General features: G+C 47.7%; 1 protein-coding gene across 4 annotated transcripts in view; it reads left to right on the top strand.

Annotated features, from left to right (window-relative positions):
* The window catches only part of LOC107967839 (lysine-specific demethylase PHF2-like), a 66863-nt gene extending 48750 nt beyond the window's left edge, over positions 1-18113 (top strand). Inside the window, exons 2-9 of one of the 4 annotated variants that reach the window (XM_063791918.1) lie at positions 1376-1462; positions 7522-7657; positions 10693-11226; positions 12795-12978; positions 14020-14181; positions 15945-16235; positions 17161-17342; positions 17734-18113. In XM_063791918.1, the coding sequence (XP_063647988.1) occupies positions 12796-12978; positions 14020-14151 (315 nt within the window). In that variant the 5' untranslated portion in view covers positions 1376-1462; positions 7522-7657; positions 10693-11226; position 12795 and the 3' untranslated portion in view covers positions 14152-14181; positions 15945-16235; positions 17161-17342; positions 17734-18113. Of the gene's footprint in view, positions 1-1375; positions 1463-7521; positions 7658-8946; positions 9114-10692; positions 11227-12794; positions 12979-14019; positions 14182-15944; positions 16236-17160 lie in introns of those variants that run through there. The other 3 variants (XM_063791916.1, XM_063791915.1, XM_063791917.1) reach the window with 3 other exon arrangements.
* Positions 18114-26569: the final 8456 nt, after the last annotated feature.

Raw genomic sequence — 26569 nt, 5'->3', positions numbered from 1 at the left:
TTCTCTATTTCATCCAGGTTACATAATTTATTGACCTATAATTTTTTCATAGTATTCTGTTATAATCCTTTTTTATTTCCTTAAGGTCAGCAGTGTTTTTATGTTCATTTTTTTTTTGTTTGCCCTGAGTGAAAACAGTCTGCTTCATGCACATCTGTATCTTCCATTCCAGGTAGCTTGCTGCCCTGACCCCCTCCCATAGCTACATTTTGGGGCTTCCTGGGGGAAATGTCCATCTTTTAATTTACTGGTCAGTTTTATTTGGCCACTCTCGTGTCACTCTTTTTTTTTTTTTTTTGAGATGGAGTCTCACTCTGTTGCCCTGGCTGGTGTGCAGTGGTGCAGTCTTGGCTCACTGCAAGCTCTGCTTCCCAGGTTCAAACAATTCTCCCACCTCAGCCTCCCAAGTAGCTGGGATTACAGGTATGCACCACTATGCCCTGGCCAATTTGTTTTTTGTATTTTTATTAGAGACAGGGTTTCACCATGTTGGCCATGCTGCTCTGGAACTCCTGACCTCAAGTGATCCGCCCACCTTGTCCTATCAAAGTTCTGGGAATACAGACATGAGCCACGGGCCTGGCCTCATGTCACTTTTAACTAAAACAAAAGTAGAAGGTATCAAAATAAAACAAAGCATTTCCATATTGCTGGGTTTGCTTCTGGAGAAGTTTATTGATGTCTTAGGTTGTGTTCTTTGATACTCTTCGTCTTCATTCCTCAGATGACTTAAGGCCTGTAGCCCTGCCATCTGCACAGGGGGAGCTCTCTCTTGTTCTAAATCTCCAAGCAGGTTTACAAGGGATCTGGAGGAACTCCAGGGAGGGAATGAGGAAAGAGTGGTCATGGTGTCTGGAGTCTTGGGCATGTCCCAAGACCAGGCTGCTAGGCCTGTGTCTGGGCCTCTTCATGGCCCCCATGAGGATAAGCTGGATTGGTGGCTATGGTGTGGCCTGCAGGAGGGGGCTTCAAGCTGCCTCTGGTGTTTTCTGCCCCCTCAGGCTACCCCTGGTGAAGTGATGGGGACAGCCTAGCTCTGAGACTCTCTCTTCCTTCCCTGTCCTCTGGGTGACAGGGCATTGGTGACCCTCACCCTGGCAGGCCTGCCGGATGGCCCATTCATTGGGTTCTCATAGTGGGGCATATCCAGATGCTGCATCTGGGTCCAGGCTGCAGATGCCTTTCCAGGGTGACATCTCTCTAGCTGTTTTCCTCCGCCCTGCTTTCCCGGTGGACCACATTCCCTACACAGCTGTGCTCCATCTGGCCTAGGTTCCCAGATGTTGAGCAGGGATTCTCCCTAGAGCTTGGCAGATGGAAAGTGTTTGAGGGGGTGCTGAGTGCCTAGGTAATGGTCTGTTTCATCTTGTTTCAGCTGTGTTGGGAGTGGAAGAGGAAGAGGCCCCCGACATCGGCATATACCACTGCCCAAACTATGAGAAAACCCATGTGAAGTCCACCTGTAAGTACCGCAGCCCAAGCGGCCACTTCTTGCTGAAGAGAGCAGCATCCACCCTGCCTGGGCTGCATAGAGGGTGAGGTCTCTGCTGGGCCTGGGCCCTGGGTTGCTGGGGGCAAAACGCCCTGAGTAGTGTCTAGGCCTGGGGGCCCTTCCAGCCTAGCTTACTGTCCCCTGTAGCCTCACTAAGCCCACTGTAGCCCCTCCTGATCAGCTCCCGCTGGCAGAGGCAGCTGCGCCAAGACCCAAAGGGCCTTCCTTCTGAGGCCAGGGGAGAGGCCAAGCCAGCCTGAGTTAGGGGGACACAGACTTGGGGACCTGGATAAATGGTGATGTGGGGGTTTTCTAGGGGTCCACAGGCTAGCCCGGCCCAGCCAGCCACTGCCACACTGGGGGCCCAGCCTGTCTGTGTTTTTTGGGCACGTGCATTGTGGGTGGGCTCTGTCCTTTCCTCCCTTTCAGCCCCGCCTCATCTCACCCACCTCCTCCTCTGCAGAGAAGCTTGGAGGGCCTGTGTCTTTCCCACACAACCTGCTGTTTGCATATCCTAAGGGCTGAAGCTCCGTATTCTTCTCGGTCCTCTCAGGTGTGGTGGGTTCTGGGGTGTAGGCTTGCCTCACACTATGCAGGTTCATCCAAGTGAGCTGGAGGTTACGTGAGCCTTGAGCTCCAAACCTCAGCCCTGGTTGTGGAGGGGGAGTTGTGTGGTGGTCTTCAAGGACTTGGGAGGGGTGTGGGCTGTAGACAGGACAGATGACATGGTTGTGGGTGTGTGTGTGTGTTAATGTGGCCTCTGGGTTCCCCTTCGTTGGAGGGTCTTGGGTGCTCACAGAAGCTGCAGGCTGGACGTGGGCTGTGGCTGGGTCAGCTGATCACATTCCTGCTGACCTGAGCCCTGGACAAAGTGGGGCAGGGAATGCATCTGGCTCCAGATCACAGCCAGTCTGAGTCACTCTCCTTCAAAGGGAGCCCCCTCCCAGTGCTAAGTTGCAAGCTGAAGCACCAGACTCCTGGATCCCTGTGGGATGGGTCTTGTGGAACCAGTGGGGATGGAGGGAGGATGCAGGCAATGGGTGGAAGGGGCCCCAGCACCCCTGTTCTGTGGGCTGAGGCTGGGTCGAGGGAGCCTTGGAGGCCTAGCCTGGCAGCTGGTGGTGCTGGGGTCTGGGGCAGGTTGGGGTCCCACTACTCTGGAGACCTGGCTGCTCTTTCTTGGCCTCTCCCAAGGCCTGAACGCTTCGTGCCGGTCCATTGCTGGACAATGGTGGGGGCTTCATGTGTTGAGAACAGATCTCGACCTGATCCCCAGCACAGCCTCAACATGCGGGCAGACACCATGAAATATGCAAGAGGGTGATGAGGAGAAGCTAGTAGCTCTTCCTGAACTTACAGGCTGATGGCTTGCCTGTGGGGAGATTCAGGGATTCCTAAATTGCCTTCTTACCCCTGGTCCCCAGTAGTTGGCTGCATTTATGCTCAGAAAGCATCTGCCTGTGGCAAGCTCATTAACCCATCATCTGGTTACTGCTTGAAAACAGATGATCCTTCCTTTTGGTAGGAAGGATCAGCCCAGCAGGGGGGGGCATCCTCGTGCTGCTGCCACCTTACTGAGCCTACCCAAAAAGCTCAGGGCTGCGCTGTCTTTATGACAGGAATGACATAAGCAGGGCTGAGCTTCCAGTGGGGACCTGGGGCTGCCCCTGTTGGCTTGGGGGTGGGTGTCAGGGCAGAGCAGGGTCGGAGCCAGGACACCTCAGGAGGTGCTTTCCTGGGGGGCAGGTCCCGCTCAGGGCCCCCGAGTGGGGTCTTGGGAGGATGCTGGGGTGGCGCTGCTCTTGTGTGGTTCACGCAGCAGCTACACGTGCGCGTCACTTGGGAAGAGGCTTTCACACTGATAGGGAAGAAAGTGTAGGAAACTCCTGGGCCAGGGGCCTCTTCTCATAGTCAGCATAGGTTTCAAGGGCTCCTTGCTTGGCGTCTCTTGCATGAGCTGGGAATGGGGTAGAGCAGTGGTGTAGTGCTGGGGTCGGGCAGGTTTTGCACCTTGGTGAGCACTCAGTTTCGAGTTGTCTAATGTCTCCAGGCATCCCCAGAAACAGCCCACCTACCATGGGAGTCCTGTGTGCCCGCCTCACCCAGTCCCTGCCCCTGGGCCTGTGGGGAGTTTAGGCAGGGGTGGTGGTGTCCCAGCCTGCCCTCGAATGCAGCTAAAACCCCAGTGCGGGCTCCCCTTTCTGTCTTCTATAGCCAACCGCCCAGGGAGGGAGAGACATTCTAGACCAGCAGACAGTGCTGAGGTTGCAGGCGGTGGGACCCCCAGCCCCTGCCTGGCTGTACACATGTGCGTGTGCTTACATATTTGTGCATGTGTATGTGCGTGCGTATGTCGTACTCTGTTCAGGCTGCCGTAACAAAATACTACAGACTGGAGGGCTTAAGTAATAGAAAATTTATTGCTCACAGTTCTGGAGGCTGGAAGTCCAAGATCAAGGTGCTGGCTGATTCAGTGTGTGGTGAGGGCCTGCTTCTGGTTCATAGACAATGCCTTCTTGCCGTGTCCTCACAATGGTGGAAGGAGGCAGCTCTTTGGGGTCTCTTTTATAAGGACACTAATTCCATTCATGAAGACTTCACCTTCAGGACCTCATTACCTCCCAAACGCCCCACCTCCTAAAACCGTCACCTTAGGGGTCATGATTTCAACAGATAAATTTTGGCGGGACAGATATTCAGTTCTCAGCTGTGTGCGTGTGTATGTGTGTATGTGTGTGCATGCACGTGTATCTGCATGCACATGTCTACGTGCTGAGTGTGTTATATAAATTCCGTGAGGCAGATTTTTAGTCGTTATTGAGGGCTATGTGCTCCATCGGGGACAAAGGTACACGGTTCTAGCACCTTCCACCAGTGTGCATGTTGAGATTTGAAGTGAATGTGCACTGTGCCCAGAGCCTGTCTGCGATGCCCCATTTGGTGTTTGCATTGACTGCAGCCACGCCTTGCACACCAAGGCACCCTGGGGACAAGAGGGCCTCTCCGTGTCCCTGGAGAAGCTCTGAGCCAGCACTGGGAACCTCTGGAGGCCTTGAGCCTGCCTCCACCTGTCCTGCCTCTGCCACCCTGGCCTGCGGGTGGGGATGGGGGCTGCTCAGGGTTCCCAGAGTTAGCTGTGCCTGAGGCCTGGTTCTCAAGCTTCACCCCTCTTTTTGAAAGCCACGGTGGTGAGGATTGCAGGGTCCCTCCCTGTGCTGTTCCAACATGTCCCTTGAGCTGATTTTGGCCATGGCCTGTGGCAGGGGCCATAGGCCCATAGGTTTACCTGACTGACACTGATTTGGTACAGGGTGGCCCAGGGTACCTGGCCAGGAACTCGGGAAGGCGTCCCCATCTGATGAGGAAGCCTCATAGCAGTTAGAAGCAGCCCTGAGCTGCAGCTTCTGACGTATACACAGTCACTCATCTTATTGAACTGACTTTTCTCATCCCGTCCCGCTCTGTGGAGTTGGGGTGACTGCTCAGCGGCCATCTCCGTGGGTATGCCATCACAGGGACGCTGTCATCATGCTCCCCATGTGGCTCTGGGACAGGGCGCCCTGTGCCAGTGTAGCAGGAAGGGCATTCGGCCTCCTTGCTCCTGTGTACCTTTGCTGGCGACCTTGGCACAGCCCCACGTTTCTGGCCTCAGTTGCTTCATCCGTGAAGTGAGGACCCCGCCCCACGAGAGAGGAGGAACACAGGTGTAGCCGGGGGACCCTGGCCTCAGTGAGCGTCCTCGGACAGGAGTGCGATTGATGACATAGTAACCATGCAGACAGGTGACGGGGAGGACGCCCCCACCCTGCCGGCCGTGCTGGGCCCCTGCGGGCTCCCCTCCGTGGCACCCTGTGCCTGTGGGCTGCCTCCTTTTCCTTGGTCTCTTCAGCCAGCCCTGAGGCCTCTCCCAGCTGCAGTGTCACTTCTGCTGCATGACCTCAGGGCTGCCTCACGCCCCTGCCTGAGTTGCCACCGTCCTGGGCCTTCATTGCAGCCCCTCCTTGGAGCCCTGCCCACACTTGGTGCTCCTCGCCGGTGATGACCTGAGGGCAGGCAGGGAGCTCTGCTTGGTGCAGAAAGCTCAGCTCTGGAAGTTTCCTCCCTGGGTCCTACTTGGCTCACCCATGGAGTGCACGTAACTGCCTCCATTTCCACGAGGCCCTCCGAGGCAGAGAAGGCACTTTGTGAACTCTGAAGCCTCTCGCTCCCTGGATATCCACTCCCCCGGGTAGCAGCAGGCCCAGCAGGAGGGTGATGGTATTCACAGTCACCAAGGCTTAGGATTGTTGCGGGGGTCAGGAGGGTCTGGGCTGTCATTGGGGGTGTCTTTTTTCCAACTCCTTTTACCCTCTGGGCCGAACATCTCAACACACACACTTCTAGGGCCTGCCTTGGTTCCCTGCCCATCTCAGCTCCTAAGAAGCAGGGACTCCCAAGCATCTGTCACTTAGGTGACACCTGCTCCAGCGTCCCCAGCCTTGCACGGAGCCAAGCTATTCAATGAGTGCTTGCAAAACTGCAACAGGAGGGCAGCTTGGAGTTACCTGTGGCCCTGGCATTGCCTGGCTCAGGCCAGCAGCAAGAGGGCAGGAGCATGGGCTGAACTGGGCCTTCCCTGTTGATAGTTACGAAGGCAGATGCATCCACTTCTCCTTCCAAGATGCTCTGAAGCCAAGCAGCCAGTGTGACAAGGATGGGAGACTTCATCTGCCTGCGGACACTCCCCCTGTGTGCCCATTGCGTGCTGGGCCCAGTACTGGGTGCGGGGGGCACACAGGGATGAGCCCAGGGTCTGTTAGGAGCACCAAGCCAGCTTGTGAGCATGTTCGGCCCATGAACAAGCACCTGCCACACCAGGTGGCTTTGCCCTGAGGAAAGGCCCAGAGGAGTCTGGCGCAGACAGTGTGCATGTGCCAACTTACATACCACAGCCACCCCACAAGGCCATGCGAGCGTTTCTAGTAAAGATGAGTTACAGAGATGTCAGGTAATTTGCTCAAGGTCACACAGCTAGAAGAGGATTGGGAAAGACAGATTTGAACTCCTTTTATTGCTCATCTGTGGTGCCCCATGCTTCCCTCAGAAGTCCTGGTTTCTGGCCTTGACTCTGTCGGATTTTGCCAAATTTCCATAACGTCCACTTGAATTGCGGGCAGGAAGATTGAACACAATGCGAAGATTCTTTGCAAATAAAAGGTCCCAGCTCCACCCAGCCCTGCTCCTTCGTGTTGGTAGCAGATCCTGCTCAGAGACAGGCATTGTCACTAGGTGATTGTCAGCTCCCTTTGTCCCCACAGCCACTGAGACTCAGGAGGATGACATGGTCTTCTGAGGCCCCTGTCCTCTGCACTCCCCGACCCCGCCTTCGTCTGTGAAGGATGGGCACCATACGGGCCCTGCCTGGCTCTGCTCTTGAATTCAGTCCCTTTATGCTCAAGGGTCAGCCTGTGTCAGACTCAGCGAAGCAGCCCCCAAGGAGGCATCTGCGTGCCCCAGTGGCCTCCCTTATCCCAGCTGCTCTTTGCCTGGTCGAATACAAGGCTGGGAGCTAGGGACGTAGCAGTGTGGAGAGGAAATTGCTTCCCTCCACCAGGTACCTGAAGTCCAGTAGGGGTGTGTGCACGTGTATGTACATATATGTGTGCATGCATGTGTGTGCATGCATTGTTGCATGGGCACATAGTCCACTAGAGATGTGTGCACATGTGCTCACATGCACATGTAAAAAGTCCAAGATGTCCTTACCTGGTGCCCTGGGAGAAGGTGTGACCTGGGCAGTGTGAGGAAGTAGGTGGGGTGGACAGGCTCAGCGTCTCCATCTGACACATGGGGTTCTGGATTCAGCACTGCATCTGCCCTGGCTGCCCTATGGTCCCAGATGTGGCACCGCAGCCAGGCCTCCTCCTGTGATGGTGGAGGTGGGTGGCCAGACCCAGGCTCGCCTCTCCAGCACTGAGGCCCTGTCCACACTTGTTCTGGTGCAGGAGGCCTCAGTCCTGACGTGGTCTCTGACCTGTGTTTCCCTGCAGTGCTAAAGACATAGTGGCCCATGTGCCGGACAGTCAGCTCACGCTGGGCCACATGGAGGAGCACAGCTTCACCGAGCCCATCCTCATACCTAAGAAAGACGGGTTGGGCTTGGCTGTCGCGGCCCCCACATTCCATGTAAGCAATGTTGAGAAATACGTGGGTAAGCGCCATCCCCTTCACAGTGCTCTGGGGCTTGAACTGGGAGTGCTGGGGCACCCACCATTGTGCGTGCTGTTTCCCTGGCCCTGGCTGTGTCCCATGTGTGCCATGAGCAGGGGAGGCTCAATGCTCACTGTACTCTGTTCCCAGTGCTTTTAGATCAGACCCTGTGTCCCACTGAGATGACATGTGACCTGGCAGGTCCCTTGCCCTCCCAGATACTCTGGCTGCAAAGTGGGGGCTGGTCTGGGAGACCCTTTGATTCTGGCAGCTATGAATTGCATTCCTGTGGGTGCTACATGACACCACCACGCCCAGGAGTCCTTGGTGTTGGGGCACATGTCCCCATCCTGGCTTCCTGGCCAGGCACTTGGCCGGATGCCTGGCCTTCCTCATCTGTACTGACCTGCCCCCATGGCACCAGAAGTCTCCTCCTCGTCTGGATTCCATCTGGGTTCTAGCCAGTGCCATCGCCATCAGCAGTGCCCATTGTATGTCCCCTTGCAGCTCCAGATCTACTGGGCTCAGGTGGGCACTTGTGGGTGCAAGAAGCACCAGTGGGGATGGTATTTGAGAGCCAGTGGCAGGGAGAGGCCAGCACATCTAGCAGTGACCATGATAGGCCAGTGGCCACACGCCCAAGCATGGAGGCCGTGCATGGGTTGCAGGGCTTCAAGGTGCTCATGGGGGATGCATGGATGGCCGGCACGGGGAGGGAAAACACTGAACAGGGAAATGCCCAGGACAGGAGCTGGGCAAGCAGGCACACTGGCTTCTTGGTGCCTGGGGCTCCGAGATGACTACCCCCACCACGCTGAGCCTCACTCTCTTCCTCTGGGCACCGCTCGTGAGGTGTGTGCTGGAGATGAAATGAGGTCATCTGTACAAGCCTTTGGGCACATATGGGCACGCATCAGGAGGCCAACAAGTTCAATTTCAGCAGGGGCCTGGGACCACGTCTCTTCTCTCGAGCCACACGGCCACCCTGGGGCCACTGAGACTGGGCTCCCAGACTTGTGGTGAGGAGGAAGAGCGAGCACTGTGGGAGCTGTCAGGCATTTCAGGAAGAGGGGCTAGAAAGGGCTCATCCCGGTACCTGGGGTGGAGGTGTTGGGGGTCCATGCAAAGGGGCTGATTCTATGGGATTCTCACTGAGGAGGAGGGCAGGCTGGGCATGGTTTGAGCTGTGGCAATAGCTCTGTGGCTGACCCTGCCCTGAGCCAGGATCCAGCCCCTTGTCTTGCCTGTGCTCGGCTTTGCCGCAGGTTTGCCTGAGTAGAGAGAGGGCCATGGCCATCTGGTGGGATTACTGCACGATGCTGGTCTGGCAGCCTTGTGTACCACAGCCGTAATGTTCACACTCGCTGGACCAGTGCTTTTTGTCACCTTCCCAGACCCAGGCATGGTGCACGCAGGATAACAGCTAATACAGGTGAGGGCCTGCTCAGTGTGAGGCATTTTTCTCAGCTCTTCTGATGTGGGAGCTAATTTCCTCCCTCCCACATCTCTGAGAGGTGGGGCCAGCTCTGCCACCAAGGCCCTGAGGTCATCTAATTATGCGGACAGGGCCTGGTTTGTCCCCTGGCCCTGTTCCCTCCGCAACTGTTCCTGAAGAAGCAGGGAGATGGTTCACAGTTTGTATTGCTTCTATGTCTTTCTTTTTCCTCTTAACTTTTTTTTTGTGATGGAACTTTTTAAACACACACAAAATTAAAGGAACGGTAAGCCCTCATACACCCAACACTGGAAATAAAAACCACCAGCTTTCAGCCGATTTTCTGCCTCCCTACGTTTGTTCTCTTGTAGTATTTTAAAAGAAATTCTGGCCAGGCATGGTAGCTCATGCCTTTAATTCCAGCACTTTAGAAGGCTGAGGTGGGTGGATATCTTGAGGCCAGGAGTTCAAGACCAGCCTGGCCAACATGGCAAGACACTGTCTCTTCTCAACATACAGAAATTAACCGGGTGTAGTGGTGGCACCTGTAGTCCTGACTCCTCGGGAGGCTGAGGCAGGGAGAATCACTTGAACCTGGGAGGTGGAGGTTGCAGTGAGCCGAGATCGCAGCACTGCACTCCAGCCTGGGTGACAGAACAAGAGTGCATCTCAAAAAACAACAACAAAAAATCTTTTTACATACATCATTTCACCCATAAAAATTCCATTACATAGCTCTAGCAGACAATCTAAAAAACATGTAATCACAGTTCCATCATCGCACTTGATAATATTAACAATAATTCCTCGGTGGCGTGTAAGACACAGTTTGGTTCTTCTCAATTGCCTCAAAAATGCCTTTCTACATTTGGCTGTGGAATCCAAATGAGACCTCCAATTGCATTTGGTTTTTATGTCTCTGAAGTATCTTTTTTTCTGACAGTGCCATTTCCTTCCATCCTGTTAGTTTGTTGGGGAGAAGGCCATGTTGGCCCTGCAGAATGTCCCACATCCAGGATTTGGTTGCCAGCATCCCCAGTGGTGTCATTGAGCAGGTCCCTCTGTCCCGGGACCTGCTCTAAACTCGTGGTTAGAGGCTTACTTGACTTGCCTTCAGGTTTGTGGCAGGACTCCCTCTGGGTGGGTGTGCTTCCACCCGTGGGGAGGCCTGTCATACCTGGCCACACACTTGCAGTGATGCAGACAATGGCAGTGGCCCTGGCACCCACCTCATCTGTTCACACTAATCCCATGACCTTGCGCTTTGTGGTCAGCGCAGCCGTGGAGAACTATTGCAAAGGGTGATTGGCAGTTCTGTCCTTCCTTCTCCCTCTATCAGTCATGAGTCTTTATAAAGAAATTTTCCTCCTCAGCTCATGTGGTTATCCTGAACTTTTCTTTGTCAACTACAGAAAAGGATTTTCCCTTTATTTATCAGTTTGCCAATTATCAGAGTAATGAATTGGTGCCCTACAAATGAAGGGGTTTTGATAGCTTAATTTTTAAAATGTAGGTAGGTCTCATGAACTACTTGGAACATACACTAAAATGTATCTGTTGTTCATCTGAAATTCAGGCAGGCCAGGCGTCCTGTGTTTTCATTTGCTAATCTGGCCACCCTCGCTGAGGCCTGTCACCTGGCCACCTCGCAGCATCACCAGGTCAGAGGAAGAGTGGTCGGGGCACTTCATTGAGCCAAGAGAAAAGCAGGTGGGTGAAGCTGGACGTGGGCACCCAGAGCCTCAGCATGCAGCCCCTGGCAGCCTCTGCCGTGTGTGAGGGCAGCCAAGGGTGTGTGCCCACTGGCAGCTCCTGCCGTGTGTGAGGGCAGCCAAGGGTGTGTGCCCACTGGCAGCTCCTGCCGTGTGTGAGGGCAGCCAAGGGTGTGTGCCCATTGTACACATCCCGGCCTCCGGGAGGCTGTGCCACCTTCCCAGGGTGCTCAGGCTCCGCCCGCCACTGCCCCATGGCTGGAGCGCAGTGTGGCTGGGACAGATGTCACCAAGCAGAAGGACTGCAAGAGGAAGCTGCAGGAGTTTGTGGACTGTGACTACATCACCAACCGCAAGCGGGTCCTCAACATCACCAACCTTGAGTTCTTCGACACCCAGTGAGCGCCGACACCATGGGGGTGTGGGGGATGGGGTTGGGGCAGGGGCTCTGTGCTGTCCTTGGCAGTCGCCTGAGAAGCACAGGACGAAGGTCTCATAGTCTGGAATACTGCACACGGCACACACTGATTTTTCCTGTTTCTCTCTCTCTCTTAAATTTTTTTCCTGTTTTCTTCCTTTTTCTTAAAGACTGGCCCACAGCTGTTTTTCTTTTAATGTATAAAGGTGACACATTGTGAACAATTCAAACAAAAATAAGGAGCAAAAAGGCAAAGCTGCCTCTGACCTTGGCCACCCCCATCCCACTCCTCGGAGAGAACCATTGGTAATGGTGTGTGGTTTTTCCCAGAATGCACACACTCATGATGCAGACACATCTATCACACACCCACTTAGGACACAATATCCACGCTTACTCATGAACACACTCCACTCATGACACCAACTTGTAGACACGCTCATGACACACTGACTCATCTACACTCCAACACATGACACATTCATGACACTCACATTCAATCATGGACACACATGACATGCTCACTCATAGATACATCACACACAGTCATGACACACTCATACCTACTCAGACACATGGTGCACTCACACTCATGGACACACTCACCAGGACATGACACATTCACAACACTCACCCATGGACACACTCATGCCACATTCATAGACACGACACAGTAGCAGACACATGAACACACACACGACACACAGCACTCACCAACACGGTACACTGACATTCATGGAAACACTCGCCAACACACTTGTGACAACACACTGACACACTCGCTCACATGACATGGACATGTGATACACTCATGGACATTCACGGATACACCTGTGGACACACTCTTGATACATAGGACTGACCTACTGAGACTCATGACATGCTTATGACACACATCCTTGACGCACTGAGACACTCACTGGCACACTCACACTCCCAACACCCTCATCCCTGGCACAGTTACCGACACTTGCACACACCCATGTAGACGCCTACACTCACACACGAAATCCTGTATGGGTGGCTGTTGTGAATCGCAGGCTGCCTTTGCATTTCCTTATCTTCCCTGGATATGAGTTGGCTGGATTTGACAGTGACCTCAGGGGTCGCGGGTGCCCTGTTGTCAGCTCTGAAGAGCAGTGGCTGTTACCCAGGTGACACCAGAGGCACCTGGGCTGAATGTGAGAAATAATATCTATGCTCCAGCCCCGCACGTTACAGTCACATGCACGTGGCCAATCTGGAAAGACTTTCCAGTTCCCGGGAAAGGAGTTTCCCTCTCGGGTGGATGATTTTGGGGCCTTCTCATTGTCTTCTGGGGGTGGAGGCCAGCATCAGACCCAGTCTCCCGCCAGGGCCACAGCCAGCGCCTGGGCTCGTTTTGCCCTCTGTGATCCTGTGTGCTCCTCTGTGAAATGGGAGCTGTGACCTGTGGCCCGCAGGTGGTGAGAGAGTGTGGGACATGCCTCACAGAGCATGTTTCCCGCTCCAGGGGACATCAAAAAGGGAGTCCCAGGTTCCCTCACCACCTTCCTGTCCCACCCCCAGAATGTCCAGCTTCGTGGAGCCACCTGACACCATGAAGAAACTGTTCCGGGTAGAAAACTGGCCAGATGATGCATTGTTGGCCAAGCCCAAAGTGAGCAAGTCCTGCCTGATCTGCGTGAAGGACAGCTACACCGACTTCCACGTCGACTGTGGGGGCGCCTCCGCCTGGTACCACGTGCTCAAGGTGAGCCACACCCCTTGGGGGACTTCGGCTTTGACATGGCCATGACCCATCTGCAAGATGGCCTGCAGTCCCTGGGAGCCCTGACTGTGGCCAAGATGCCACTCCCCAGTGGGCCCCAGACCATCCATCCCTGGAACAGAAGGCCATGGAGACATCGCTAGGTGGAGGGGCAGGGGTGCATGTGGGATCAGAGAACCGCACGAGTGTCTCCTTTTTCTAATGGGATTCAGCCTCAATAACATTTGGGTGAGGGTGCTGGGTGACCGTGCACTTAAGAGGAGAAAGGTGGGTGTTGCGAAGACATCCTGGAAGAGGGGCCAGCCGTAGCCAAGGCCTTGCACAGGAGCCAGTGGGCAGGATGGGGGCATCTGAGTGGACAGGGAAGGCTAGGATCCTCATCATCAAGGCCAAGAGAGGGAAGCCAGAAGAAAAATAAGATGTAAATAGCAACAGAAACAAAGGAAACCCTAAGCTTGGGCTTCCCTAGCTGCTAACTGAGCTTCTCCAGACCCGCTGGAGCTGGAGCTGGGGGCGGGTACGCGTGCTGATCCCACCTCTGGGAGACCTTGAGCAAGTCACTGGGGCATTCTCGGAACCTGCCTTGGCTTTGCTGCAGTAGGACAGGGGTCTCGCTGCTCCCAGTGCAGAACCCCTCCTGGGGCCTGGCATAAGACTGCTTGGGACACAGTGGCATCATTTGACCCAGCCTGGGATCCAAGTGGCTCTCAAGAGTGGAGCTACCTGGAATGCTTCTGACAGCCAGTTACAGCTTTATTTGGAACCTGGGCACCCACACCATTTGTAGTGCCTCAAAACTATGTAATGTGGGATTATGGGCTTTAGCTCTTGACTATGCTGGGGGCCCAGATACCCAAAACCTTCCTAACACGCACACTTCTGAATTGCAAAGCACCTGTGCCCTCAGTGGTGCAGGCAGGAGTCATGGACCTGGGTAGGGTACTTTTCACATTAGGGCCTATCACTTGCACTCCCACCCTATGTCCTGGCATGGGTGGCTCTGCCAACAGGCTCTCTTGGCAGGGGGAGCAGACCTTCTATCTCATCAGGCTGGCCTCGGTCGACATCTCCTGTATGAGTGCTGGCGGTCTGCCTTTAACCACAGCGAGATGTTCTTTGCTGACCAGGTTCACAAATGCTACAATTGCATCGTGAAGCAGGGCCAGACCCTCTTCATCCCCTCAGGTGAGTGCAGGCAGCTTTGGGGACCGTGTCCTAGGGCTTGCGGGCCCTCGTCAAGGTTACTCCCCTGTCCCTCGGGCCGTGTCCCCACCACGGGATCTGTCTGCATCCCTGGCATGCCTGCTCCCTTGTCCGGAGCTTAACGCCACCCCGGCCCAGTCCCTGCAGAGGGGCCCGCAGTGGAGCTGTCTGGTCAGCATGGGCACTCCTCACCACCGAGGCCACCTTGGAGCTGCACAGTCAGTCAGCCTCTTTCACAGACTGGCTGGGCTCACTGTGACTGAGCCCATGGCTGGAGACCCAGCTCAGAGAGCCTTGTGTGGGGACAGCAGCCACGGCATCAGAGCCAGTGAGGGAGGAGGGCACTAGCTGCTAATTAAGGCAATATTAGGGGACATTTTGAGTCTGTGCTGGAGGAGAAAGCCCATCATGAGCCTCTGTGTGCCCCTAGATGATGTTAGAACAAATCCTAGATATCCCGCTGTTTCATTAAATATTCCACTATTTCTGAAGGGCTTCCTTTCCTTCTAAAGTAACACAGCTACAATACTGTTCTCGCACCTCAAAAAATGAACAATTTAACAGCAATTCGCTAGTATCGTCAAATAGCCTATTGGTGTTTAGATTTTCACATTGTTTTATAGGGTTTTTTCCCTTCATTTTAAATAAGTATCAAACAGAGGCCTTCACGTTTTAATGATTTATAAGCTTCAGAATCTTCTGTAATCTCTGGGTCCCTCCTCTCTCCGTCGGCTTCCTCACAGTCACAGCTATTTAGGAAAGAGCTGCGGATTTCCCAGGATCTGGCCCAGGCTCCGTCTCCGAGGATAACCCGGGGTCCAGTCCCAGCTCTGGGGGCGATGCAGCTGCCCCGGCCTTGTCTCCTGCCCCTGAGTGTGGTTGGGAGGCCGGGTGGCTGGACACAGGCTGGGGCTTCTTCTCTCTGAGTACTGCGCTCATGTGGCTCGAGAGAGTCTCCTCAGCTCTGGGCCTCGGTTTCCCTGTCTGTGTGGTGCAGGGCTGGACTGACTAGTCTGTGCCGCCTCAGACACAGCCTTTCCGCCAACCCCCTTCCTTGGAGCCTGGGGTGGGGCCAGGGCCAGAGAGGCCCAGGCTGCTGGTGAAGCTGCAGAGGTGGACAGGACACCAAGGCACAGGCGGGCAGGAGCTGGAGCCTGGGCTGGGCTGGGGAAGGCCTGTGCTGGTCTCTGCCACTCTCTGATCTGGAGCCATGAGAAGCCCGTTCATGGGAGCCAGGTCGGTTGCCAGCCACTCCTGCCTCTCTCTGAGACTGGATCTGTGCCATGCTCACTCCTGTGGACTGCCTGGCCCTCGTGGGACATCTCCACAGCCTGAGCATGCAGATGCAGAGGAGATGCAGAGGAGCATGCAGATCCTGAGCATGCAGATGCAGAGGAGATGCAGAGGAGCATGCAGATCCTGAGCATGCAGATGCAGAGGAGATGCAGAGGAGCATGCAGATGCAGTGCCTGCCTTGCTGTCTGCCCTCAGGTTCTGTGGGGCAGCGTCCTCCCTCTAGTGGGGTCGGAGCTGGACACCTTGGGCCGAGCACTGACTCAGCCTGCCTGTGGGTGACCTGGACATGACCGTCAGTCTTGGTGGGCCTCTTCGTGATGTGGAGGGAAGGAGGAGATGGGCTCTGGGGTCGTGCAGGCTGGCCCCTCTAGAGGCCTGGCTGCTGGACAGTCATAGTCACCCTTGGTGGGGTTGGGGTTGCTTAAAATCCTGCTTTCTTCTCTTCTCAGGCACTGACAGAGCTCTCGTGGGCCCTGAGCCCTACAGCCTCCCAGGGCGGTTGTCCCCTGGTCCACCTCAGCTATGCAGAGCCCAGTGGGGAAGCCTGAGCTGGTGTGTCTGGGGCCTGGACCCACCCCCATCGTCGCCTGCTTGATGGTCAGTGCACTGAGAATGGCTCTTTGGTGGCTTCCAGAGCATATGAAGTTGAAAAGAGGTTGAAACTAGGCAGGCTGACTCAGTTTCCCAACTTCAAAACTGCCTGCTGGTACATGGGGAAGCACCTGCAGAGGCGTTCAAAGGTACTGGTTGCTGCAGGGTGGGCGTCCAAGCCTGGGGCTCTTGGTTATGGGGGAGGCCAGACTTGGCTCAGGGCTGGCTGACTGGGTGTGAGTGCCACCTTCCTGTGGCCTGAACAATTCCTCTTGGGACTCAGCCTCCTGGCCCTGAGTTTCCCCATCTGTATAACGTAGGGCTGGATTGAACAGGCTGAGCCTCTCTTTCTGATTGGACTGTCCCTTGTTGTAGAATGAACAGTGGGCTGCGGGTTGAGAGGGGTGAGTGTGCGCGGCCTCGGTGCAGGTATCAGTCACACCTGTTCCACTCTTCACACTTGCCTCCATTGTGAATGTGGGGCCCTGGCTCTGTCACCAGCTGAGGAATGGGTGTGAGTGGGCTCTGGGTCCACCTAGGACCCCTCAGGGCCGTGACAGCTGGACCATGAGGCAGGCTTGTGGCTCGGTCCTGGCCTTCTGTGGAGGCACTGTGGCATCCCTGGGCCGCCCCTTCTGTCCCAGGTCCTGCCTGGCCACACCCTCAGACATGAGAGCAGGTGGCTTCCTGCAGCCACCACCCTGTTCAGGTCTCCAGACTCTGCCCAGCAGCATGAGGAAACTTGCAGGAGGGTTTGCATTTATGTGTGATTTTCTTTCTCACTGTGCCCTTCATCAGATGTTGCTCTTTTTTGGTTCTGATAGCGGCCAAGAGCTCTTTCATCCATAACCCTTTGCATTCTGGCCCTAGTTTGAGAAGGAGAAATGGTCCTTAGTCATGGCTGGCCAGGTTTCAGTAAGATTCTCCCATTGCTGCCTAAATGTGGAGCCCTGCAAATAAGTTTTAATCTTTATTATTTAGGGAGTATATTACTTTGGAGACAGACTAAGCTCTTGTAGCAACAAGACACCAAAATACAATGTCTTAATAAAAGCACTTTATTTCTCTCTTCAGTAACAGTGTGCAGCTGAGGGATCCAGGCCGGTGGGAAGCTCTGCTCCATGTCTTCTCCCAGACACCCATATTCAGTGGCTCTTACTCCCATACATGCTCAACATATGGCCTCTGTACCTGGTTCCATGGGAACTACAATGATGTTATTTTCCAGGCAACTTCAAAGAGGCGAGGAAGTGCCGGCAAGTCTGATCTTTAAAATGGTGACTAAATAGTAGTGTGGCTATAGAATTTATTGTCTAAACCCGAGCAACTTTGAGGGGAAAAGGGGAGTGCTAAACATACTTATATACTTTTTGAAATATTTATTTATTAATAGCTGATAATTTATTTTTATTGTATCGGTAGATCTAAATTGTTCTAAAGCAAATTATAAAATAGTTTTAAAGCAAATTATAAAATAGTTTTAAAAATAGCTTATATTTGTATGCCTACTGCCACAGAAAGGAAACTGTTGGCTGTGTTGTGTGCATCCAGAGAGGATTAAGAATAGAGAGATTGGTTATGTTACTGGACGTCGTTCAGATACAAGCTTCTGTTACAGTGAGAACCCTTCTTGCTGTGCCCACACAGATGTCTCATGTGCTATGAGAGGAAATCAAGGGAGAGTCTGGAAGTGCGGAAACCATCAAGGCCTACCTTAATGCAACCATTAATAACGTGGTTAAAAGTGAAAAATTCTGGGAAAAATCCTAAACTAGATAGGATGATAGACTGATAGGAAACCCAGTTTTTTTTAGTTGGATAATTATATATCCCGATAAATCTCAAGGAACAATTCCAAAAGAACAAGAAAGTGAGAGCTAAACTTGTATCATGGGAATTCATTGTAAGTATTAAAGACATACGCGAACTTTGAAACTTTAACAGTTTTGAGATAGAGAAGAATATAATCATGACATTGTTATACAGAATATGTTCTTTATAATAAAATGTCTTTAATATTCAGGAAATTTATTTCTGTGTATTATGTGAAATAAGTAGAACTTTTTTAAAGGTAAAAATTTCAAGCCTCAAGCTCTGTTATTTAAGCCAGGATGATGAGAATGATTCAACACAAACACTGAGTAACTATCCAAATTGAATATGAAGAATTGTGTGGCAGTTATAAGCATAACTAAATCATGAAACTGGATTTAAGAAATATCGGTGTGCAGCAAAGGGTAAACATTCAAATAGTAGAGAAATTTGGGAAACTTCAAATTTTGGGTGGAGGCAAGGACGATAAGTAGGACAAGAATAATTATCTAGGGAGGCTGGAGGAAAACTAAGAGAATATGGTGTCTGAAGAAAAGAAAAAATTTCTTCACATTAAATGAAATAACTTTATTTTCTTGTTTTTTGATGTGAAGAAACTGGTAGAGGAATTAAGAAATTTCAGATGCAGAAAAAGAAGAGCATTGCTGGAATGATAGGCATGAGTAGATAACAGGTGTGATGGTTAATATTGTCACCTTGATTAGATTGAAGGATGCAAAGTATTGTTCCAGGATGTGTCTGTGAGCGTGTCACCAAAGGAGGTTAACAGTTGAGTCAGTGAACTGGGAGATGCAGACCCACCCTCAGTCTGGGCGGGCACCCTCTAATCAGCTGCCAGCACAGCTAGGATAAAAGCAGGCAGAGGAACATGAAAGGGCTAGACTGGCTAAGTCTTTTGACCTTCATCCTTCTCCCATGCTGGATATTTCCTGCCCTCAAGCATCAAACTCCAAGTTCTTCAGCTCTTGGACTCTTGGACCTACACCAGAGGTTTGCGAGGGGCTCTCGGACCTTGGGCCACAGACTGAAGGCTGCACTGTTGGCTTCCCTACTTTTGAGGTTTTGAGACTTGGACTGGCTTCCTTTCTCCTCAGTTTGCAGACGGCCTGTCGTGGGACTTCACCTTGTGATTGTGTGAGTTAATACTCTTTAATAACTCCTTTTATATATACATTGCCTATTAGTCCTGTTCCTCTAGAGAATCCTGACTAATAAAACAAGAGGCAGGCCTTAGTCATAGTAAGAGGGGTGGACGTTATTTAGAAGCAAAGACAGTTCACCCATATGGAAAAGAGAGAGAACAGAATGTAGGTATGGATTTATGAAGGTGAGCAGATGTAGTGACTGGAGACTTTGAGGTTCTTGTCAAATTACCACTTTTTTTTACAAGTGAAATAGAAAACAAAGTCATCAGCAAAGAGTGAAAATGGGAAGGAGAGAAAATAAACATGAAGTATTACTCTGGGAAAGGATGAGAGTGAATGGAGCAGGGAATATTATCTTTTTCTAGGAAATATAAAGACATGAGCTTTGTGATCATGAATTTCAGTTGAAACAAATCAACCTGATTCCCTCTTACTCTATTTTAAATTTTAGTTTTATTTATTAAAAAATCTGAACATAGTAACCATAATTACAGTATTATACAGAAGAGTTTCACTGCCCTAGAATTCCTTTGTGCTCCACCTGCTTATCCCTCTGTCCCCAGTTACTCCTGGCAACCACTGATTTTTTTTAACTGTCTTCATACTTTTGCCTTTCCCAGAATGTCATGTAGCTGGAGTCATACAGTATGTAGCATTTTCTGATTGGCTTCACTCAGATAGAAACACGTAATTGAGATTCCTTTATTTCTTTTTATGGCTTGACAGGTCATTACTTTTTAATGCTGAATAATATTTTATTATTTGGATATATTAGTTTATCCATTTACCTAATTAAGGATACCTGGGTTACTCCCAAGTTTGGCAATTATTAAGCTACTATAAACATTCTTGTGCAGGTTTTTGTGTGGACATGCTGTCACCTTCTTTGTGTAAATACTAAGGAGCATGATTGCTAGATTATATGAGAAGAGTTTGCTTCGTTTTGTAAAAAGCTGACAAATTGTCTTCCTAAGCGGCGTAGCATTTGCATTCCTACCAGCATCACCAGCATTTGGTGCTGTCTGCCTTTCCTATTCATCAGGCTCCATCTTCATAATTTTTCTGCACTTAAACTTTTAAAATAAAAGTCGTCATTTCATCCCCTGCTTCATTTCTTAAACATCCTTTAATGAGTACCTTAAAGTCAGAAATCTCCAGAAAATGAAAGTGTTAACCATATATTGAGAGCTAAAGACTGCAGAGCAAAGGGGTGATACTAAATTGGTGATGATTTAAAACCTCAGTTGAAAAATTCTTATAGCTAAAGAAGAGGTATGATATTTTCATATATATTTCCTTCTCTTTCACATGTGTAAACTTAAGATAGTCTGGAGTATTGTATTCTTGGGAAAATCAGAGCTGTTCAAAAAATTGTTGTTTATAATGTTTAGAAATTTAGACCTAACATTTTCATGGTAATTAGACTAGAGTAGACTTAGCTAAACAGAGCCATTTTTTAGCCTGTTGTACATACTGCTTTTGACAGATATATTAGATAATAAAATACTGAAGGAAAATAAAATAGTGTAAAACTACTTTGAGGAAGTATCCAAGAAAATAAGATAATTGTGGCATTTCTACTATCTACACTCAATTTAGAATAATAATAGGGTAATAAACATCACTGGTAGGTAAACCCACTGTGATAAGAAGCATGAAAGTATAGGTAGCAAATTTCAGTGAAGAATATTAACATTCATTAATGAGCTCATACAATCAAATGCTTAAAACCAAAGTACTTCAGTATCTCAGAGATTTAAAGGATTTTTGTGTGTGTGTTTTGTTTTGCTTTGCTTCTTGCCAGCAGCCTTCTTCTTATTAATATAACAGTAAGAGGCCAGTGAAAATTCATATGAATAATTTTGTAAACAGACATTTGATAGAGCTAAATATCAATGTTCATAATTTATTATTGTAAATTATTCACCAAAATGAAAATCTAAAAAAGGGTGATTTGAAAGGAAGGAAATATTAAGGGAAGTAGAATAAGTATTTACCTAAGTCATAAATTAGATGAAAAATATTTGCAACGAGTAGGAGTTCCTCAGACATTTCCCAACAGGAACAAAATGGGTATACAGTGTGGATGGTAAGAATGGTTACCGCCTGCTTGTGTACCTTTTGGAAAGCACAATACGGGGAATGTAGTAGCTCGGTTTAGAGCATATGAATGTCTGTCTCTTTCTAAAAGTGCATAGAGGAGTTTGGGAACTGATTTTCCAAGACAATCAAGCACAAAGCAAAAAGTATGTATGTAGAAGTCATAGTACTGGATTTTAGTTCTTATTTCATCATTTAACTGTACAAGACTCCAGCAGCTAACTGAACTTGTGCAACTTCATCCTCTCATCTGCAAGTATGAATATTAATAACTATTTCACCAAGGTGTAAGAATCAGTGTATTAGCATACATAATGGGACTTGGGCAATGTTTGAAATATAGAAAATGCTCAATAAATGAGACATACTATCTTATTAAACTCTGACCATCGGCCATAGATAAGTGGATGTTCTCTCAAGGGTTAGAGAGAGAAATTCTGCATCATTGTGGGCTTTTAAAAATTATTAACTTACTTAATAAGTTATTTTAAATTTTATTTTAATAAACTATATACTTATGTATATATGCACACATATACATAAGTGTGTGTGTATATATACACATATACACACACATATACACACACATATGTATACATACATATATATGTATACATACATATATTATTCAGGGCTCTCCAGAGAAATAGAATCAATAGGACACACAGAAATATATAAGGAGAGACGCATGATGGGAATCAGCTCACATTTATTATTGTGGAGGCCCACAAGTCCAATATTCTGCTGTCTGTGAGCTGGAGAACCCATCCTCTGCTTTTTGTTCTATTGGAGCAGCCCCTAATGAATTGAATGATGCCCACAAACAATGGTGAGAGTGGACCTCTTTTGCTCCTGATTGCTTACTACAGGTTCAAATGCTAATACGGAAACATCTTCACAGACACTCTCAGAAAGATTGTTTCCCCAGCTATCTGGGCACTCCTTAACCCAGTCAAGGTGACACATGAAATTAACCCTCAGGCCAGCACAGAGGCTCACACCTGTAATTCCAACACTTTGAAAGGCTAAAGTAGAAGACTTACTTGTGGCCAGGAGCAAAGAATAGCCAGGGCAACATGATGAGATGCTGTCTCTACCAAAAAGAAAAAACAAACACACACACAACTGGGCATGGTGGTACACAACTGTAGCCCCATCTACTCAGGAGGCTGAAGTGGGAGGATATCTTGAGTTCAGGAGTTTGAGGTGACAGTGAGCTGTGATGACACCACTGCACTCCAGCCTGGGTGACAGAGAGACTCTCTGAATTTAAAAAAATTAACCATGATATAATTCAACATAATGTGTTGAATGATGTATATTCAACATTGTACCATTTAAACTAATATAATGCTTGTTGTGCATGTATCACCTCAGGAACTTTCCATGTAATTCCTTAATTTTAAATTATTTCTGATTATTTTATTCCCTAGCTGTAAGATCCTCCTTATAAGATTATGAGAGATTTGGATAGAAATTTGGTTTCATCTCCAACAATTTATAGCACAGATTTGTCTTGTAAATAAAATCCAACCAGTAAAGACATAAAACAAGTTAAAATATTAGCTTTATTGTAAACTGAAAATGAAAATTTAATCAGTAATATTTTGAATCATGTGCATTTTATTTTCTTTTAGTAACAATCCCTGGAATTAAAAAGAATCATGCATGGCTCAGTTGTTTAAATGACAAGAGAAGCGACATTTGTTAAAACCCTTTTTACATTTAATAATGTTTGTTACTATGATATAAAAAATTATGTTTGCAGTTACTTATTAGTTTCTTTAATTGTATCCTGGCAGAAATCCGACAATTCTTTAATCATGAATTGAAAAACATAGCACTTACAGAAGGTGATAATATTTAGACATTGAAAGATACATGGAATAAAAAAGCAAAAAAAATACATCTTCATTAGACTCATTGCAATGTAATTCTTTTGCTTTTTAATACTATATTAAATATTAAACTTTTCAGTTTGTGTTATAATGTTTAGAGCTGTATCAGAATCTACTTGTATGGTTTGAAATACTCAATTTTGTAAAACAACAACAAAATAACTCATTGAATAAATCCCAGTTTGATGCTAGGTTAGACAGAGAAAAAATATGTATCTGTATACTTCATTCTTCTGGCATTCAGTATAGACTTTTGGCTGCTTCAACTATAAAGGACATCCAAAGAATGGCTTTCATGACAGCAGATTTGGCCTTTTCACATTTGACTCACGTTTTGGAATAATGCACTTGCAAGATTAAAGCTGTCTGTGACTTAAAAAAAATCTAATATGTCTTTGGTGGTTAAAATCATTTGGATGTAATAAAAGGTTTTATCAAATAATTTGACAAATAATTGTCAAAATCTAACAGTAAATATAAGTATTTTAATTTCTGAGTATATTTTCAAAGTTCTTTGGGGGATAATTTTTGCAATATGTAATTTAGAAAAGTCATTTAAAAAACATTTTAATGGACACATGTTTTAATTTTTATAAAGTGCTACCTAGCATAATTTATCTTTTTTATTTTTGAAATTAATTCTTAGAGCTCTCTATAAAGTAAAACCATGACTAAACATTGAGGAATAATTTCGATGACTATTGCTGCAAAATGTACTTCCGATATTAATCAAATAGGTTTAAAAACTAATTTCTAGCATCAGTTTCTCTGTGAACATACGAGCTTCTGTGTATGTTCTTGTGTATGTGTGTGTATGTTTCTGGAGATTTAGAACTGCATAGACCAAAACTGCATCTTAATCATCTACATGATTTTTTTAGATTTTTAAAACTGATTCAGAAGTTTGGATGTTTGCATATGCAGGAGGTAGATTTGGTATGATCATGCAAATCAAAAGGATTTTATTTTTCAGGTGTTTAGCAGAGTATCATTAGTACTTCAGTTTTGAGTGCAAAAGTTGGTTTGTTTATTTAGAGAATGTTCAATTGTGTTGTTGCAAGTCACTCTTCCAGGTTGCAGGCAGCCCGTTATGAATAGAAAGATTCTGTTCCTTACAACAAGGGACTTCTTATTTTCTCTGTAACTTTCCCCAATGCCCTCTTCCCCAGGAAGGACTTACTCAAAATTTGGCAATGAAAACCAGTACCAATGGGAGATTACTTAAAGATACTATTTTTCATAGAAGCTATTTTTACTTCCGTTGAAATATAAAAAGATCAGTCAGTTCTATTCATTTGTGAATTTTCACTAAATATTTTCACTCAAACCTATGTAGTTGACAATGCTGGATTCAAATTGATACTATTTTATTTTTTGGTAGAAACACTAGCCCCCATTGTTGAAAGCTCCTCACCACTGGCTGAAGTGAGTTTTATGGAATTAAAAGGGCCAGTGCCCCACCCCTCTTATTTTTCTCTTTTTTTAGCTTTCAGAAGCCAGGTAATATAAAGGCTAGCATTTCGAAAGTTACCATGCATGCCCAGGAGAAGTCACAGGTTCAGAAGTGACTTCAGAAAACATTAAGTTTACACCTCTGACTAATCCACTAAAAGATAAAAGAATAAAAAAATAATAAAAATGAAAACAGAATCAGTAAGCCCTGAGGAAGCAGGGGAATCAATTTCCAGAGTTTCCTATTGTTACTTTCAAGTGTTCAATGTTCAAGAAAGATCTCAAGGGATGCAAAGAAACAAATAAATGGCCTATTCAAAAGTACAAATAAACTGTTCTTGAAAACGTTTTGGTAGGAGATTCATTAGACAAAGATTTTAAAACAATTGTTTTAAAGATGCTCAGAGAAGTAAAGACATGGAGAAAATCAAGAAAGCAATGTATAAACAAAATAAAATAAAATGATAGAATCCTAAAAATACAAAAAAAAGTATTTTGAAGCTAAAAAGTACAGTAACTGGAATAAAAATATTAGAAGATTTTAAAAGCAGACTTGAGTAGACAGAATAAAGAATCAGGAAACTAGAAGAGAGGACAATGAAAATTATTGAGTCTGAGGAATAGAAAGAAGAAAGATGGAGGATAAGTGAACAAAATTTGATCGATTTGTGGGAAACCATAAAGCAGAGCAATATATGCATTGTGAGAGTCGCAGATGAGATGATAGAAGAGGACAGAAAGAATATTTAAAGAAATAATGACCCCAGATTTTCAAATTTATTGAAAATTATGAATATAAAGATCCAAGGAGCTCAGTAGCTCCAAGTATGATAAACTAAAATATTCTCACATCAAGACATATTCTAACAAAACTTTTGAAAGACAGAATATTCAAAGCCAGAAGACAAGTGACTCTTCATATACAAAGAACTCCTGACCTAAGGTGATCCTCCCGCCTCAGCCTCCCAAATTGCTGGGACTACAGGCATGAGCAGAAAGTGATATCTTTAACACATGGAATGATCCAAACTTGTTTCATGATAATTTTTCCAACCATGTACTGAGATATCATTACAAGAAAGTTCAGTGTTGATCTTTTAGCATGCAGTGATAAATCTTTCTCCATATTGCATGGACCCTCTTTGTACTGATCTCAAAGGGCAGAATGTAAAGTCCTATTTAACTGGGAGAAGGAATATATCAATATTTAAATGTTCTTCCTATATACGTGTTACCTTATTTATTTATTTATTTATTTTGAAACAGAGTTTCTCTCTGTTGCCCAGGCTAGAGTGCAGTGGCGTGATCTTGGCTCACTGCAACATTCATCTCCCTGGTTCAAGCGATTCTCCTGCCTCAGCCTCTTGAGTAGTTGGGACTACAGGTGCGTGCTGCCACGCCTGGCTCATTTTTATATTTTTAGTACACATGGGGTTTCACCATGTTGGCCAGGCTGGTTTCAAACTCCTAACCTCAAGTGATCCGCTCGGCCTCCCAAAGTGCTGGGATTACAGGCATGGGGCCCCGTGCCTGGCATACATGCAAACCTTGTTCTATACAAATGTGTTTGTGTACATATAATAGTTTAAAAACTAACATTGTATCTATAAATAACTCTTTATAAAATGTTTAGCTTTCATTGTAAAAAACAAAAGGCATGATATTACTGATGCCAAATAATCCCTAAAGAGAATCTAGCAAAGATGACTCACTCTAAACCACAGAAGTTGCCCCCGTCTTCTTCAGTTTTTCAAGAACTGCAAGACCCAGTTAGTGTTAACTGATGGGGAGGTGGTAATCAAAGAGTCTTTATGAAATATAAATAGTATTTTACATTTCATTGGTCTTGCTAATTCTGAATGATACCTAGGGGAAATGCTCATTTAAAATAACTAACTAACTGGGTCACTGGACATTGAATTGCAATGAATTAAAATCTATAATAAAATTCACACCTGTTCCCATGCTAATTATGTTCTCATGCTAAATATATTAAAATGTTTTATGAAGTACTCTCTTTACATAATATCATAAAATAGATAAAATTATGTTTTA

The sequence above is a fragment of the Pan troglodytes genome, chromosome 14, assembly GCF_028858775.2.
Source record: "Pan troglodytes isolate AG18354 chromosome 14, NHGRI_mPanTro3-v2.0_pri, whole genome shotgun sequence".
NCBI classification, from domain to species: Eukaryota; Metazoa; Chordata; class Mammalia; order Primates; family Hominidae; genus Pan; species Pan troglodytes.
The sequence above is the reverse complement of the archived record's forward strand: the minus strand, read 5'-3'. Positions and strand labels throughout refer to the sequence as shown.